This window comes from Thermobia domestica, chromosome 1 (assembly GCF_964235325.1).
Source record: "Thermobia domestica chromosome 1, izTheDome1.hap1.1, whole genome shotgun sequence".
Classification (NCBI taxonomy): Eukaryota; Metazoa; Arthropoda; class Insecta; order Zygentoma; family Lepismatidae; genus Thermobia; species Thermobia domestica.
The window spans coordinates 384746171-384765579 of record NC_137454.1 but is presented as its reverse complement, the minus strand read 5'-3'; the positions used below and the strand labels follow the sequence as shown (position 1 = coordinate 384765579).

Sequence of the window (19409 nt, the reverse complement as noted above, 5' to 3'; positions counted from 1 at the left end):
CCTCAAGGGTACGTGGACAACCAATTGGAAAAAACTCCAATAAAATAAGGATTGTTTTATTTGTAAAAAGAGTGTTTTTTTTGGATTTAATCTCAATTAGTGTATTATACAGAATGTATTATACATCTCATGAAAAATTTGCATAACTTGGAATTAAGATGTGCGTCTCTTAGGCGTATGTTTGTCAGTATTAGAACTGTGTATGTGTCGCCGTTAGAAAACAGTAAATTCAGTCTGCTACTTAACAGTATATACAGGGTGTTTCAAAACAACACTGACAACGTTTGGGAGGTTATTCCTGACACCAAGATAAGACGAAAAATATAGACCAACCTGGGTGCACAAATGCTTCCTTTCAGAGTTATAGGCTGCCGAAAATATAAAAAAATGAAATTTAAAGCTCCATAGCTCCAATACTATGGGACCTACCGCAATCGGGTCAAAAGTTCACTTAGGAACTAATATGTGTCCTATCCAAATATCCATGTTTCAGAATCCTGCGGTACTTCTGCAACAATTTTTCTAGAGGTAGTTGGTGAGCACTTTATGTTGGGATGTAGTATAGGCAGGAAGTTACATTGAAATTGTGCACATGCTGTTGTGTAGCTGTTGTTAGGTAAATAGTATGTGTATTGTTTATAATGAAAGAGAATCGCTAGAGTACGAAGTAAGTAATGGATGTATGATTGTATGATTCTATAAAAATTGTTACATGAGTACTGCAGGATTCTGAAACATCTCTTTTTGGATAGAGCGTATATTTATTCTTAAGTGAAGTCTTGACCCGACTACGGTACGACCCATAGTATTAGAGCTATGGACCTTTAAACTTCATTTTGTCATGTTTCCGGCAGCCTATAACTCCGGAAGGAAGCAGTTGTGCACCCAGGTTGGTCTATACTTTTTATGTTATCTTGGTGTCAGGAATCACCTCCCAAACATTGTCGGTGTTGTTTTGAGATCCCCTATATATATATATATATATATATATATATATAGAGAGAGAGAGAGAGAGAGAAGTAGCAGACTGAATGTGCTGTTCTAACGGTGACAATGGAAAGATCGAAGAGTCATAAGAAACTTACTTATAAACCAAGAACTAAGTATTAGAAAGGGGAGGACATGACAGAGAAGAGTACAGTTGGAAAAGGATGCTATCTCTCTATTCAGTATGTCAAGAAGAGAAGAAGAGATAGTGAAAAAGCACCTATATAATGAAGACGGTATTTCAGTAGGAGCTAGTGATTACACGTATACGGTTTGCCGACGAAATAGCGCTTGTTGCAGAACCTGAAGACGAAATCAATAAAATGTTAGAAAGCGTGAGGAAGGGCTGTGAAGAATATGGGATGAAAATAAATCTTAGAAAGACGATTTTTGTTGTGATTGGAACGAAGAAGTCGGTGTCAAATATAGAAGTAGGAAGGGAGAAAATAGAACAGGTGACTAGTTTTCAATACTTGGGTGGTATTATTAGTAATGATATGAAATGTGAACATGAAATAAAAGCAAGGATAGGAATGGCGAGAGAAGCCTTTAGGAGGATGAAAAGATTATTTTGTGGGACCTTGAATAAATAGTTGACAAAAAGACTTATAAAATGTTTCGTGTGCAATATTGTACTGTATGGGTCAGAAACGTGGACATTACGCAAGAGATATGAAAAACGATTGGAAGGCTTCGAAATGTGGGTGTGGAGGAGAACGGAAAGATTTAGCTGGGTCGAGCGGAAAACGAATGAGAGGGTGTTATACATGGCAGGGGAGAAAAGAACAATTTTAGATATTATTACGAAGAGGAAGAGAAACTGATTGGGACATTGTCTAAGAAGGAACTGTATCATGAAGGACGTGCTATAGGGTATGGTGGCAGGAAAGGAAGGAAGAGGGCGAAGGAGATTACAATTACAATGGATGATAACAAAACAGAAAAATCGTACGTGAAGGCGAAGAGATCAGCGGAAGACCATGGAGTACGGAAGCTTCTCAGTTGCAGCAAGTGACTTGCCAATAATGGCTGTTATTATTGGCAACAATTGACACACTTTCAGCGACATAAAAGTAGTTTTTCCCAAAAACTATGTACTATAATTTATCCTTAAGCATTTCATCATTTCATTTTGTTCAGCGTAATGTGACTATCGATTGACATATGTCTTACATTCAGACAGCCATAGTGAAACAAAAATTAAAGTTGTAATCATAATTTTGGACTGTATCTCTAACCACACTATTTTACTGACCTAATGTCGTAATGAAAAGCATGACGAGGGAATATGTAGATATCAGCGTCATCTTAATACGAGGGTGATTCAGAAAGTAATGCCTCCAAGGTGATACCTTTATTTGTGTTTGACAGATAGTACCGATTCAGGTATCAGTGGAAAGCTTTCAATGTCACCTACAAATGGTGGCATCAATTTTCAACATAATCCCCTTTACGGGCAACACGAAACAAGATTTTTCATACCGTCGATGAATAATTGTGGTAGCTGCTGGCGACACAATTACCAAACTGCTGCATCCAGTTCCGCGTCCCAACTGTAGCGTTGGCCTTTAAGGTGATTCTTAAATTTGGGGAAGAACTAAAAGTCGCAGGGCACAAGATCTGGACTATAGACAGGATAAGGCTGGATGTTCATGAACCTCAGGTGCTGCAATGCTTCCTGAGATTTGTGGCTTGTGTGCAGACGAGCATTGTCGTGGTGCAAAATTGCCTGTTTATCTTTGTGAGTGTTGCAATCTGGCCCGCATTCGCTTTAGGATGGGTAGCGATCTGAGTTTATTGTCTGACTGTTTCGCAGAAATTTAGTATGCACGACACCATTCCAATCCCAGAAGAGGATCAACAACACTTTGACAGCAGATGGGACAACTTTGAATTTGTTTTGGCGGAGGAGAGGACGTGTGGTGATACTCTATCGACTGACAGTGCTGACGTCAACACAGGCATCCCCGTAAACTGCAGCCATACGGCGATGGATGTTCCTGGGCGCACAATCTTCCGCAGTCAGAAATTTCAATGACAGCTCCCTGTTTCAACCGGATATTATCACTGGATGCCGTGGATTGCTCCATTATTCTGGAACGACAAGAAAGAGGAAGGTGAAACAAGTGACGTTGTATAGCTTAAACATTAGTGCATTAATGATAAACAGTTCAGAATGTTTGCAGTACTGTTGGGCAAGTAGTGGGCTTGGAGGCATTACTTTCTGAATGCCCCTCAAAGAATAAGGGACGCCATTATCGTACAATATCGCTTTTTAGCTTTACAAAAACTAACTTTTCTCTGTTTTCTCGAAAGCTACGCATGAGGATTTTCACTCAGCCATATTAGTTTCTTCAGCTTAAAGAGATCTAGCGATCTTCCATCTTTGGGCAGTTTTCCCGTTAAACGTTATCAGTGTTATAGAATTTTTATATCCATTTTGCTTATTATAGTAATTTACGTTGTTACTTTACAGTAATCAGGGCAAGATTTTGTTTGCTTTGTTCAATTAACGTCATTTCCGAGATCATACCAAATAAATATTGAGAGTGTAGGTCATTTGCTATTCCAATCCATTATCTTTACTTCGTAATAGTGCCTTGGTAGATCGTAGTTCTTAGTTTGGATTGTCCACAAGTCAAAAATTTATGCTGTACGGCGTACATTGAAATGCAGTTACCCTAATGGATTCGAAGCAAGGATTTGCCACACAGGAGTGCTTTGTGTGTATGTTTCCCCGAAGGTAGATAACTAGCCCATTCGTCTAGCAGAGCTGAACAAAGCCATGTGACCAGCAAAGCAGACGTAGAGCAACCAGTTTACTTTCCCTATGGTTCAAGAGTATGGGGAACTGGTGTGTGTAGAGATAGATCAAGAGTTAGAGATGACAGATAACTAAGAATTGATTCAAAAGCTAATTTTCACCTGTCCAATACTATATCCCTATATCCTCAAGAAGCTACATCCTTAAAAAGGGGAAGCACTCATTTGTGGCTGAGTGACTGGCGCACGTAGGCTTTATTCGATTCTCGATGGGGTACTCGCTTTGGATACAAACCCGAATATCGGTTCCTGTTCTGAGTTTTATTTTAAACAGTTAAATACTGTCTCATGTCTTCTTCATGCTAACAAGGAGAACGTTAAACCCTTTAACCGATGTTGACAAAGGTATTAGTCTATGCACATGTGAGTAATTGAGTGATAAGAACAATTCACTGACTGATTTTAAGTTGTCATACATTTCAGAACACACAATCCTTCTAACATTTCTCGGGCCTTTACATATTTAAATTTAGTCTATAAACATCAAACAACTGTTCGATCTCAATTATGCAACATTTAGTCAAAGTACATGTTTAATATTTTCTGCATTAATTGTTGTCGTTACTAGGATCTGCGTTTTTTTTTTTTTTCCTCGAGTTTCTGCTTGGTAACTGAATTCTTTACAAATACACGAAAGTTATTGGTGTATTTCTCCTCTTTTCGTGTAGTTCCTTTTCACCAACCTTCCTGTTCTGAAACCCTGAGTATCTTTTACGGTTTCCTGAACCCTTCTGGGATAGTCTTGTTTTCCCCAAGGGTAAATTTCGAGACTGAAATGCTGTTAGCTCTTTTTCTAACATTGGAAGATAATTTACGCTTTTTACGCTCCCACTCAAGAATATTCACCGAGCGAAGTAGCTCAAGTGGTAGAGCGTTGGCTTCGCATTCGGGAGGTCGTGGGTTCGAATCCCGCTGCCGACCATCCTGTCTGAAGTTTTCCAGGGTTTCCTTCAGTCCTACCAGGCAAATGCCGGGATGGTACCTACTAAATAGGCCCTGGCTGATACCTTCCCAAACCCTTTCCATTGTTGTTGTTGGATATCCAGTGTAAAATGGCCTCTGAGCTGTATCTGGTGATTGTTAAATAAATAAATAAATAAATATTACAGATAACATGTCTTATTTTTAAGAAAAACCTTAGTTGCAGGTCTAGTTTCTGTAAGCCATAACGGCATTTCGTCTTAATTGTATGCTAACCATTTTTCAGGCACCTCAAGAGCAAGGTCATCTAGGGATAGTGATAATGACAACAGTGAGGAGATTGTACCTAGAAGAAGACAAGCAGCATTAATTTCTGCGCAAAAGCTCAAATTAGCAGGTATGATAAATATAATTTTTCGTGACAGCATCTGCATAAGTAGAAGTCTGACTTTCGAAACTATAGGAAAAAAAAAAAAAATATTCATGTATGTTTGTGACAGAGCTAGTGGTAGGGTAATTAAACAAAATTTAATAATAATCTTAAGATCAACCCCAACTTTTTTGCCATTACGCAAATTACTTATATTAGCTGAATCTAAAATAAAAAATATCTTTGTTACAAACGGCAAATTTTTGACCAAAATGAAAGTACGGAAATTTCCAAACATTTTCACAAATACCAGTATACGAGGCGGTATCGTAAAGTTTTAATTATCATAGTAAAAAAATCAGCAAAAATTTTGATTTGTAGTCTTTAACCCCTATGTAGTCACCAACCAGATTTACACATTTCTCCCAGCGTTTCTCCACTTTACGAATACCGTTATTGTGGAAGTCTGCACATTGTGCTTTCAACTACTCTTTCACCTCATGAATGACGTCATCTTTGTTGTTAAAATGGCGACCCCACAACGGATTCTTCATTTGAGGAAACAAGAAAACGTCACTGGGTGCGAGGTCGGGAGAATAAAGCAGATGCTGCAATACCTGAAAGTCACACGCTCCTTGCTTTGTCGATGGCAGTTTGAGATGATTGAGCTGAAAGAGATGAAAAGGTGTGAGCAAACGAGGAACTCAGTGCGCAGGTACCTTGACATTGAAGTTCGTCATGGATAATTTCCCACACACTACCATAACTGAGACCAGTCTCATTCATAATCGTTTGGATGGTTACACGTCTGTCTTCGAGGATTAAACATCCACTTCCTTCACAATGGGTGCATCGTCCGTCAGGGATGGTGTTCCAGGTCTTGGGTCGTCTGTGAGGGACATATGACCATTTTGGAATTTCCTTTTCCACTTTACAACAGTGTCGAGGGCCGCGGTGGCTCAGTGGTAGAGCTTTCACCTCTGGTGCATGGGGTCCCGGGTTCAAACCCTGCTCCTGCCAAGTGACCTTTGCAATGGAAAAACACCGTGTGCGTGGGTTTCCTTGGGGTTCTCCCATTTCTTCCCACTTCATTCCACCATTTCATTCATTTCTCATCATCACCGTCTCCTTTAGCCTAGCCGGCATAACAGTGGGATGTGAAAGTCAAAGATTTCATTCATTTCATTTACAACAGTGTCATAAGCTGGACAATCGTCGCCATACACAGCCTTCATCTCACCATGAATTTGTCTTGCATTATTATCCTTCAAATGCAGGAAATCTATCACACTGCGAGCCTCAATCTTATCCGTCTTGCACTTTGGTCACTTTTGACTTCTTAATTTCATGGTGATAATTAAAACTTTACGATACCCCTATTGATCGGTTGAAGAAGCATGTTTTTATTCTGTGTCTTAATCAATTAAAATAGGGGAGGAAAAGTGCAGGCAATATTTAAAAAAACGATAATAAGTTTCCTTGTGTGTGTGTGCTTCCATTTCTTATTTTGTATTAATAAGTTTAGTTTGTGATTTTATATATATATACTAGCTGAACCTGCGCTCTTTACATAGCGCATCATTCGCATATGAGCATAAATATCCCCATTCCTCACAACATCTGTACATGTCCCTTTACAGACACAAGTGAAAGAAGTCTTGAAAAAAATCGGCAGGGCGTATCATAAAAGGGAGATTTTATCGATTATTTTTTTCTCAATATCTCGCACCGTTTGCAAGATTTGAGCCTACTTCCGGTTGGAGTTTCTAATTCATGCATGACCAGTGTTTTTTTCTTCTTGCATGCAGTATGTAATAAGCAAACACATTACATACACAGTTATATATGGTGTTTATTGGGCAAAACACCAAAAATAAAGATTCATCTTACTGGTTAGACTGGAGAAATGGCTATCCTTTCTTTCTCATTATTATTTGGCAATGAAACAAACGCCTGAGGCATATGCAATCCCTATATACAACAGTGTGGTGTTGGAATGTATAACGCATTGGATATGATGCTTTAATTTTTTTTTAAAGTAATTTCAACGCTTCCAGTGTACCCTAAAAAATGTAATAAAGAAATAATAGCCATGTTTTTCAAATATTCAATTAGAACTGGACAATCTACGCAAAATTTCCAATCGATCAGTGAAAACGTCATCTTTCTAGAGCCTGTAGTTTCCGAGATCTCATTGTCGAAAGGATTGACCACAAACATATAAACTTCCACAACATATAGTTTAAAAGAACTCGGAAGATGGAAGCACAATTCACGTCCATTGATTTTAGAGAAGGCTTATTAAAATACAAAGACTTTGAACAACAATTTTATATCATAAACTTTATGAAAAAGATCTAGTTAACTAATTTATTTAAAGTACTCGTACTTAAAATGTTTGTCTCTGTTAAACTTGAAATCACACAACCGTAAATGAAAGATTTCAAAGCCAAAGTTACAGGTTGGAGCTCGTGTGCTTTTAATTGCTATTGTAGCATTTGAATATACATCAGCTCCTCTCTTAATAGATAACTTAAACTATTGGCTCACTTATTACGTAGGGAAACGTTCGAATATAGGATTAGTATTTTTTTTTTTCAATAAAAGTATACCTCTGTACAGGTCTCTTAAATCACTTTCTATGTCAAATTAGTTCCCATGTGAGAAAGAAGTGAAAGAAAAAAAAAATTACTTAATTGTAACAATTTAAAAAGCGTGCAATAATTTCTCTAAAACAAGCTTTAGCTATTCTAAGCTACCTACTTTAAATTCAATTAAATTTCCAAATTTCAGAGAAGTTTCTTACACACTAATTGCAAAGTAGGAATTAAATATTAGAATGTACGAAGGGATCATGCCGCTTCTCTTCTTGATTTTCCAGACAATCCTCAGTATTGCTTATGGCCTAAAAAAATCTGTTGTGTGTGAGATCCCGCTTTCGCAGACCATACTTCAAAGAAATAGCTAAATATTAAAACATAAGGTTAAGAAAGGTAATGGAACAATATCGTGTAATTCACTAGATAACGTTAAATCTCCCTAGGACATGAAAACTTTGTTCTTAAGGCTTGGTAATAGGTATTAGATTACTACTACACGGCTGTTTCGCACTCTCCTTTTAGGACTGAAAGTCGTATAACACTATTCACAAACAGCCAGTAACAGATATTACTTCGCGCTATTTTGGGGATTGAACTCAACTCTTAGGGATCGAAATCTCTCTCATGCAGAGAAAGTCGTGTTCAACAGTCAGTTTACGAAAAGTGCTAACAGGCAGCTCTCAAGAAAAACAAAAGGACACTGGACCTGTTAAGTCCGATACCGGACTAAGAAATTAAATAAAAAGAATATTTCCTTATAAAAGTTACCTCTAATAAACGTAGATTTTCTATTTTGACGGGGTAAATCTAATTTAAAAACTGCAGAAGGAGATCCTAAGCTGTTCCGAGTATCCTGAGCATCTCTTCGTGGCATATTTTTCAGACAAATACATCTGAATGTAGTTTCTTAATACAAGTCTAAAAATTGAGTTTCAAAACCAAATCATTTATATAGGCCCAAAATTGGTCACCTAATCTCAGAATGAATAGTTTGCAGAGAGTATGCTATTCTCAGGCTTTCTAATGTTCCTATATTTCCTACATTTTAACGAAATCTCCTATATTTTTGTGGCATTGCTACTTCCATTTGTGTAAATAACATAAGGTGTGGGTGGTTGGGAAGCCTTTTGTCTTCACAGTAGGGTGGTTAAATGGAAACTCTTCTGTGTTTCGTTCTTTCCTGTTTATTATCTAAAGATAGTTACACCAAACAATATACAGTTAGCGCAAAAAGTATTCATACACGTACAAAATGGAACAAAAAATGAACTAGTTTCGTCATATTCATTAAATAGTTTTATGGAGTAGTGATTTTAAATACTTGTAAATAATTTATTTAGGTGTATCAATACTTTTTTAGACTAACTGTAGGCAAATAATTGTAGAATATGTTATACATAGTCAAGTCTTACCTTAAAAGCACCAGTTGCAGAATGTTTAAATTTTAGATTTTATTTTACATTTCAGCTAGTTGTTCCAGGAAGGGCATTTGTGCGTCTTCCCCGTAGCGTTTTCAGTATTCCATTGTCATTTCCGCGTTTTTTGTTCTATTCATTTCTGCTTTTTCTGTTCTGTCATTCCTATTCTGATATCTTACGAAAATACTAAGCTACAGTGAGATACGTACGAAAACACTAAGAAACTAGTATAAAATTTTGCAACGAGATAAATACACATTTAGTTATATTTAGAGTAGAATGTATGTTCATATAACTGTAATTTCCATGTGATTTTTTATTTATTTATTTCCACCTGTTGGATAATTGAAATGTTCCTTTTCTACAGCTTCGCAAAACCTATATTTTTTCGTCGTGATTTCCTATATACAGTGGCGTATTTAGGGGGGGGGGCTTCCGGGCTTAAGTCTCCCCCGAAATCTTACTATAGTAAAGTATATGAAATATCTTGCAGAATTTTCACATTTTCAGGCAAAGCCCACCCACCCCACTCCCGAAAGTTAGCAAAGCTCTCCCCGAAATAAAATCGTAAATACGCCACTGCCTATATATATATATATATATATTTTTCATTAGCATTGGAAAGTCTGTAATCCGGAAACGGCTGCGGCGATTGTGACTCGCCTAGTCTCAAGCCGGTCCCTTTACACTACTGACCACGTTATGCAGTTGAACAAAAGCCGCCTGAGTACGTTGCAGAAACCTATATATGAAAATTAATTAAATAAAGAAAAGTAGTTTCTTTCTAAAAGTAGTAGAAAACTGCACCAAAACAGCGCATCTTCTGTAATCTAAATTAATATTTTTTTTCTTAAACTTGGATAAATAGTGTTGCTGACCTCCATTCAACATCAACTGAGAGAACATATTTGCTTTTTAGATTAAATATACGAAAGAAATATCTAATCATTTTATACATTATTATATATAATACAAATGCAAATGACAGTAATGACCCTTACAGTAACGGAATATAAATATCCCTAGATTTGGTACTACTAATATTAATACTTCTAAATTATTATATGTTTATATAAAATTTAAGAAAACAGTAATATATAAAATAAGAAAAAATAGAGACGCATGAAAAGTTGTGATTGCGGGTGTTAATGTAAGTAGTAGCCTAGGTACAGTTTAATTAGTATTACAATGTAATCGATATTTTGAAAGTATTCTGCAGAAATACATGATTACAATAATATGTTAAATAATAGTAGAATAGGTATTATTATTTACATTCTTTTGCAGTTAAATAGATAAACGCTTGCAGTTGCTAGAATAAGTCGTTCTAAATACGTACCATGTGCATTTGCGGGTCGTGTAGCAATATTATATTACCTTTATATATATATATATATATATGAAAATTTAATGGTGAGATGTAATTCTCTGCTACAGAGCTTTCATCCGTCAAACACGAGACTACAATTCAGTTTCCTACTAATCTCGTTGTCAGTTTTCTACCACTGTTATAGAATAATGAATATATAATCAGTGGCGTAACTAGTTTTACTGCACCCTGGATCGATCGATCATCGATTTACTCATACCCACCCCTTGCCCCACGCATTTCAGCTGCTGCGTTATATATATATATATATATATATATATATAAAGAGGGTTGATCAATTCGTGTGTCAATTTCATTTGTTCGCCGTGCAAAAGTGGTATGAGGTAAAGCCGTGCAATTTGGTGTAACTTTAGACGAAGGACATATGTTTTGTTTCGCCATAGAAGCATGTCATTTGTACTAAAGATTGAAGAGATATAAGGTCAAAGGTCAATTTTTTCCTTATGGGATTACAATGGTAAATTCTGAAAGAGCCTGAAAAAACGTAATTCGAAGTGATGATAAAGAAAAAGCTGTATGGTATGATTCTATGTCGCAAGCCGACCAAATATGCGTCAATCAAATGTCATGGTCAGAAGTCACTGTCAGATCAAGGTGACAGGTCACCTTGGGAACTCATTTGACATGGTGATGTATGGACATTGTGTTTTCAGTGTATTCAAGTGGGTTCTCAAGATGACCTGTGACCTTGATCTGACCGTGACCTCTGCCCTTGACACTTGATTGACGTATATTTGGTCGGCTTGCAACACAGAATCATACCATACAGCATTTTCCTTTGTTATCACTTCGATTTACGTTTTTTCAGGCTCTTTCAGAATTTACTATTTCAGTCCCATAAGGAAAAAATCGAAATGTGACCTTTGACCCTATATCTCTTCAATCTTTAGTACGAGTTACATGCTTCTATGGCGAAACAAAACTTCTGTCCTTCATCTAAAATTACGCCAAATTGCACGGCTTTACCTCATACCACGTTTGCACAGTGAACAAATCAAATTGACACACGAATTAATCAACCCTCTGTATGTATATATATATATATATATATATATATATATATATATATATATATATATATAATATACGAACAGTATACAAAGTTATTTTTATTAAGAAACCTAAAGTTTTTACTTATCTTTTTTCCTAAGTTATCACTACATACTTAATATGAATCAGAGAGCGTTTCAGTAGTAGTAAAAAGTGAGTAACGGATCATATTACTATTTTTTTTTTTTTTTTTTTTTTTTTTTATTTTAAGCCAGCAAAGCTGGTAATTGACGCTAGTTTGGAATAAATATGATAGTAAAATCAGGTAAAATTATAGAAAAGCACTTGAGTCAATACAAAGTTATTTTACAGACCATTTATAAAGCAATGTACAAGTCGTTTGCACATGTAACGAATTTTTCATCGGCATCATAAAATCAAATATCAGTACAAGATTAAGAACATATTAGAAACAACAGTAAAGAACTCCCGTTGAACACATGACTTTAACGTAAGGAAACGAAACTGAACTCGACATTGCTCGTCTGTCTTCCCATCGCCCAGCAATGAGCTCGCGTCAACATTTAATGTAGCCCCAATGTAAATGATGAGTCCGTCGTGTTAACAGAAGTGAGAGAACTCGTTAAGGCAGTTGTTCCGCGTCATGAAAATGGGCGAACAAAATTAGGAGCAATGATGTGCCACCATGTTCTGTTTCTAACTTTGATACAGCGCGACCAAGAATGCAAAAAGTCAAAACAGGCCTTCAGCAATGCTGCTTTGTCGTGATACTAGGTGTTTAATTTTCAAGGCGTATTTCTATGGCTGGGAATCTGTGGAAGATAAGTTCCGGACTGGAAAGCCAGCAGGGTCCAGAAATGATGTAATTGCGGACGAATTCGAGACCTTATGCCAAGTGATCGTCGGTTAACAGCGTAACAGCAGACGAATTGAATATGAACAACACGACTGTCCATCAGATGTTGAGGGATGACGTGTGTCGTGATCTTTTGCAGTGGGTTGAAAATGATCCAGGTGTTTTGAAAAATGTCATCACAGGTGGCGAAACTTGAATCTTTACACAATGGCACACTTCCAGCTCATACAATCGAAAAAGTGCAAATGATCAAGTCATAGATAAAAATTATGCTCTTGATAGTAAGAGGCATTTCCCATAAAGAATTCGTATCTCAAGTGCTCAGTCAACAGCCATTTCTACCGTGAAGTCCTTAAACGACTGTGAAAACGTGACACTCGCATGTGACATCTCAAACATCTGGATGTTGCATCATGACATTGCTCCTTGTTCCACATCGCTTCCGGTTGTGGAGTTTTTTTGTACGGAAAAACACACCTGTCGTTCCTCAGCTTCCATATTCGCCTAATTTGAGTCCTACGACTTCTTTCATTTTCCAATTGTAGAAACACACTCCGGAGGCCATCACTACGAAACTACGGAAAACATTAAAAAAATGGTTATAGCCAATCAGCTGACGACCATCACCTTTCTCAGTTCATAATCAGCATTGTTATGAAGATTGGAAGCATCTCCGTCGCTGCCTTGTTCCTTGCTTCCTAAGGGAATCATTTTGAAGGCGACAGAATGCATATATATATATATATATATATATATATATATACAGGTAGCTTATGGGTTTATTTACTTCGGATGTTGCGAGCTTAAGGTATAAGTAAAAGAACATAAGAACATTAAGAACAAATAATAAAGAAACTAAGTTTACCTGATAGATAAGAATAAGAAATGATATAAAATGCAGGGTGTCTATCGGTCACGAATGTCACGAAAAAGTCACGAAATCAGAAAACGGTCACGAAAGTCACGAAATTTAGCTTTTGGGTCACGAGTTTTTTTAACTGTACAAATGTAAGTACAGATTGGAAAATTTTATTAAACGTAAAAATTCACCACCAAAAACGTCTATGGTCGGCTTTAGACGGTACCAAATCGCTAGCAAAGTACGTTTCTATCGCATGGATGAAAATTCGTCCTAATTTGCACCCAAATTCGCTCTTGAGAATCTTAGGAAATTGTGTGATTTGGTAAAGAAAAGGTCACGAAAAAGTCACGAAATTTCATTTTGGAATTTTAGTAGACACCCTGAAATACAATGAGCTTATCAGTACAGTACTGTATACCTACTTTTGGGCCACCTTTATATATAAACTTTAGATCGCTGCGTTGGAGTCTAAATTAAGACCTTTATAGCCCTGTGCACTTCTTAGAAGGTGCAATTTTTTTTTTTTTTTTAACAGTTTAGTTTAACATCCAACAATTATGCTCTGAGGCTGAAACACGTTGATGATGATAATGAACAAATGGTAGAATGACGAAAGTGGAAGGAAACAGAAGAACCCCGAGAAAGCAGACACATGGTATTTGAAAAACCACACAAGTCACTTGACAAAGATGGGATCGAACCCGAGACTCGACGCATTTGAGATGACCGCTCTACTACTCCACTCAACCACCAAAGCCTCGTAGAAGTCTATATACCAGAATTTCTACATAGGTCTGTAACTCTGTTCCAACTTTTTTCCAAATCACTCGAGTCCAAACTTAATTTGATGGACTGTCTTAATACGAAACGCCTCTGTTGTTTAGTTTTCAATGTTATTATCCGATCATAGTGAAAATTTGATTTCTTTTACGTCATGTTGATAATTGCTTTTTATATGAGATCTGGAGGTAAAACAATAAGACTTGCGAAACTCACCTTTATTACACACATATTATTTATTTATTTATTTATTTATATATTATTTATATATATAGGGTGTTTCAAAACAACACCGACAACGTTTGGAAGGTGATTCCTGACACCAAGATAAAGACGAAAAGTATAGACCAACCTGGGTGCACAAATGCTTCCTTTCGGAGTTACAGGCTGCCGGAAACATGAAAAAATTAACTTTAAAGGTCCATAGCTCCAAAACTATGTAACCTACCGCAGTCGGGTCAAGACTTCACTTGGGAACTAATATGTGCACTATCCAAAAATACATGTTTCAGTATCCTAAACTATTCACGCAACAATTTTTATAGAGGGAGTTTGGCTACGTGCATATAATCTGAAGTATTCACCAGCTATCTGTATAAAAATTGTTGCGGAAGTACAGCAGGATTCTGAAATATGTATATTTGGATAGGGCACATACTAGTTTCTAAATAAAGCCTTGACCTGACACCGATAGGTCTCATAGTTCCGCAAGTCTTATTGTTTTACCTCCAGATCTCATATAAAAAGCAATTATCAACATGACGTAAAAGAAATCAAATTTTCACTATAATCGGATAGTAACACTGAAAGCTAAACAACAGAGGCGTTTCGTATTAAGACAGTCTATCAAATTAAGTTTGGACTCGGGTGATTTGGAAAAAAGAGTTACAGACTTACAGAGTTACAGACCTATGTAGAAATTCTGGTATATAGACTTCTACGAGGCCTTGGTGGTTAAGTGGAGTAGTAGAGCGGTCATCTCAAATGCATCGAGTCTCGGGTTCTATCCTATCTTTGCCAAATGACTTGTGTGGTTTTTCAAATACCATGTGTCTGCTTTCTCGGGGTTCTTCTGTTTCCTTCCACTTTCGTCATTCTACCATTTGTTCATTATCATCATCAACGTGTCTCAGCCTCAGAGCATAATTGTTGGATGTTAAACTAAACTGTTAAAAAAAAAAAAAAATAGCACCTTCCAAGAAGTGCACAGGGCTATGAAGGTCTTAATTTAGGCTCCAACGCAGCGCTCTAAAGTTTTTAATTAATTAGCGGGCTACGTATCCTATATGTTACTACTATTCCTTGAAAATTCCTGTTTAAACCTTACTTTTAATCCTTTCACCTTGTGATAAAACCCGATTGACTTTAAGGTGTTATAAAATTGTAACCGCCACTTCTAGATGGTGATTTTAATTAGATAGTGATGAGCCATTGTTTCGCTTAATTCCACTAGTAGAAAATAATTATACTTACTGAATAAGTACAGTGTAATCTTTCGCTAATCTTTGCACCCGATGTATAAGTGAATAAGTAGGGAGAAAAAGTATTTTTTTTTTAAAAAAAAAAGTGAAGCAATGTTACACCAGAAGCCGTGAATAATGAACTGTGGGGAAAAATGTTGGAAGGTGCTTTACATTGAAGGTACCATCCCAGTAGCTGCTTAATAGGACAGAAAAATCCTGAAAGAACCTTCTGCCGAAGGATTCGAGTCAGGAATTACACTATTGCAATTCCTTTTATTTATTTTTTTTATTTTTTATTTATTTATTTTTTTATTTTACTTTTTTTTTTATCATAACTCATGTTTTAGCATGACAGTTTTTAAAAAGTTTATTATAAGTTTTGGAATGTCTGTAAATTGTTTTTATTATACTCTTTGCTTATAATTATTGTTGTTTTGTAGGGAGTTCAGAGGTTGCCAATGGCCACGTCCCTTCAGTGCCAGTACGTAAGAGGACTCGTGTCACCCGATCCACCTTCCTTCGCAACGTACCAAAAAGAAAAGTACAAAGGAGCGCCGGCGGCAGGGGTAGCTCCAGCAGTAGAAGTAATAGCAGTAGTAGTGATAGTAGTAGTAGCAGCAGTGGAAGTAGTTCAAGTGACAGCAGTAGTGAAAGTAGCAGTGAAAGTTCGAGTGAGAAGGCCAGTGTCAGTGAAAGTGAAGTGAAACGGAGAAAGTTCAAAAGAACAATTACCAAAGTGAGAACAGTTTCTCAGCGAGGATCGCGGCGATATGCGAAAACTCGAGACTCTGATGACGAAGACTACAATGACGGTGAATCAGCAGCAAGAACACTTGCTAAAATGAGAACTGTTTCTCAGCGAGTATCTCGGCGCTTTCCGAAAACTCGTGACTCTGATGACGAAGATAATGAGGATGAATCACCAGCAAAAACCATTACCAAAGTGAGAACAGTTTCTCAGCGAGGATCTCGGCGATATGCAAAAACTCGCGATTCTGATGACGAAGACTACAATGACGATGAATCAGCAGCAAGAACACTTGCTAAAATGAGAACTGTTTCTCAGCGAGTATCTCGGCGCTTTCCGAAAACTCGGGATTCTGATGACGAAGACAATGACGATGACTCAGTAGCAAGAACCGTTTCCAAAGTAAGGACAGTTTCTCAGCGAGTATCTCGACGATTTCCGAAAACTCGGGATTCTGATGACGATGAAGACAATGACGATGACTCAGTAGCAAGAACCGTTGCCAAAGTAAGGACAGTTCCTCAGCGAGTATCTCGGCGATTTCCGAAAACTCGGGATTCTGATGATGAAGACAATGACGATGACTCAATAGCAAGAACCGTTACGAAAATGAGGACTGTTTCTCAGCGAGTGTCTCGGCGATTTCCGAAAACTCGTGATTCAGATGATGAAGATGAAAACGACGATGATTCAGCAGCTTCTCAGCAGGAAGATAGTGAACCCGAAACAAGGACGCCTTTATATTCGAGACGAACACGGCAGTCAGGGAAAGTGCAATCGAATGTTGGTAATAGTACTAATAGTGTCAATGTTCGAACCTCGTCTCGTATCTCCAATAAAAGACGACGTAATTCTGAATCTGAAGACAGCTACAATCCGGGTCCCGAACCCGGACCTAGTCGCAAGAGAACTTCGAATATAATGCAGACGCGAAACCGCGGTAAACAAAATGTTCATTATCAGGAGGAAAGTGAGTACGAGGCCGAACCAGAGGTAGAGGACACGCAGGCGATTAATTTGCGTCGAACTCGGGGGAAGCGTAAACATTACGCGGAAGATAGTGACTTTGATATCGAGGATTCGGACGATAATAGAACTGTGATTAGTATTAGCAGCCGAGGTCGTATTAGAAAATTGACTGCGAGGGCCAGAGCCTTATTGCGGGATTGACATAGGTATCATTTGTAATGAAATGTTAAGACACAAATTGTGTTGTGTTGTTGTGTTAAATTATGTCCTTTTTTTTTTTTAATTATCCTGTTTTAAGGAGTTTTCATTGATCTTAATGGCGTCTATAAATAGTTGTAAGAAATAAATGTACAGGCATGTTAAAAAGGATCGAACACCCTCTTCTCTTTTAGAAGCTGCATTCTTTTGTCCATAGGAAGAATGGCAGCAAATAAACGCACTGTTGTCAATTTATGAACTACCTACGGATGCAAATAGAAAGCATTTAAAAGAAAAGTGGATGTTCAATTTTTTTGAACACGACTATACATGTGTGTTCAACCTGGTCAAACAATTGTATACAATTGTATATAGATTTTAATTTATTACTATTATTTGATAATAAAACATTTGTTAATTGTCAATTTTAATTGTTAATTTCTGAAAGATCCACAGTGCAAGACCTATAACGTTGGACTACTGGGCCATACCGATGACTTTTTAACGGCAATGTTCATCCCGAAGCTTTGTTCCCATGAAACCCTGCCTTTGAGCGTGTAATTCTTAGAACATCATTTTTTCAATGTTGACCGATCTTTGTAATGAAAGGTGGTACTGGAAACATTTTTTATTGAAAACAGAAATTATGGTAATAGAACGCAGTGCTCTGGATGGTTTATGCAGACATTTTATCATGCGCCATTTCATTTTCAGGTTAGTTTTACTGTTGAATGTTTCATGTGACTGGAATCGTAAATAACTAAATTTTAGGTTTAAATTACTAATCACTATAAAATTCGAAAGAAAACAACATTAAACACTCCACTTCCTTCACAGTGGCCGCATCGGCCGCCAGGGATGATGATCCAGGTCTTGGGTCATCTGTGAGGGACATATGACCAGTTTGAAATTTCCTCTTCCACTTTACAATGGTGTCATAAGATGGACAATCATCTCCTACACAGCCTTCATCTCATGAATTTGTCTGGCATTATCACCCTTCAAATGCAGGAACTTGATCACACTGCGAGCCTCAGTCTTACACTTTGGTCATTTTTGGCACACTCTGTAAAAAATAAATCATTAGGAGCTAATTTCCTTAACACCATGCACATAAGAACCAAACATAACTCTTGACAAAATTTCATTATCATATCTTAATGAATAACTTCCTGGTGATAATTAAAACTTTACGATACCCCCTCGTAGATAACATTGCACCTAGGCGCAAAAGGACAGTAATGTCAGGAAAACTATGACACACACACACCCTTCCAGTCAGTGATCAGTCATAGTAATTTGTAAGGGCATTTTTATTCTAACCTATAACAGTTAAAATTTGGTACTAGCAAAAATCCAAAATCTTACCTTGTATCCCTGACTTCCATTCGTGCTTAAGTGATTTCCTCAATATTTCCATCCCCAGCTGGGGATTTGGAGAAGATCGAAATATTGTAAAACACGAATAGAATTTAGGGGTACAAGGTAAGATTTTGAGTTTTAAACTATGTATCCAAGAGCACAATTTAGTAACTTCCGGTACTCGCGAGTTATGTATAATGTGTAAATTATAGGAATACTCGCGTGTAGAATTTGTGGAATACAGACATGACGGTACAGAAGATTGATCCGTCTTTGTGTGTCAGATTTCGACGTCTCACCTGCGTTAGGAAAAACCACGGATGGTTGCCCTCGATGTCTGACAGTCCTGCACCGTAACTTTTTATAGCAGCCCCCGTTGAGGTACAGGAACTGGCATTTTCAACCACTCTTCCTGGCAGGCTTTTCAGAGATCACGGACACTAGTGACAACACAATGAAATGTAAGTGCTCTTTCCAATAGGCCAAATCCACAAAAATCCATGAGAGTGGCAAGGGGACACTTCCTGGAATGTACTGAAGAGAATAACCTGGACACAGTTGTCTGCCTCCATCTGTTGCAAAAATCTTCTTACAAACGGAGCAGATCTTACAAATTGGTGAGAAAATATGCTTCTGATAAAATGCGGAGTT

The 19409-nt window shown here is 37.2% G+C and overlaps 1 protein-coding gene across 4 annotated transcripts in view; it reads left to right on the top strand.

Annotated features, from left to right (window-relative positions):
• BRWD3 (bromodomain and WD repeat-containing protein) overlaps window positions 1–17821 on the top strand; it is a 113386-nt gene extending 95565 nt beyond the window's left edge. For all 4 annotated transcript variants that reach the window (XM_081731956.1, XM_081731938.1, XM_081731929.1 and 1 more), the window contains 2 exons: window positions 5018–5128; window positions 15922–17821. In XM_081731956.1, the coding sequence (XP_081588082.1) occupies window positions 5018–5128; window positions 15922–17399 (1589 nt within the window). In that variant the 3' untranslated portion in view covers window positions 17400–17821. The remainder of the gene's footprint in view (window positions 1–5017; window positions 5129–15921) is intronic.
• Window positions 17822–19409: the final 1588 nt, after the last annotated feature.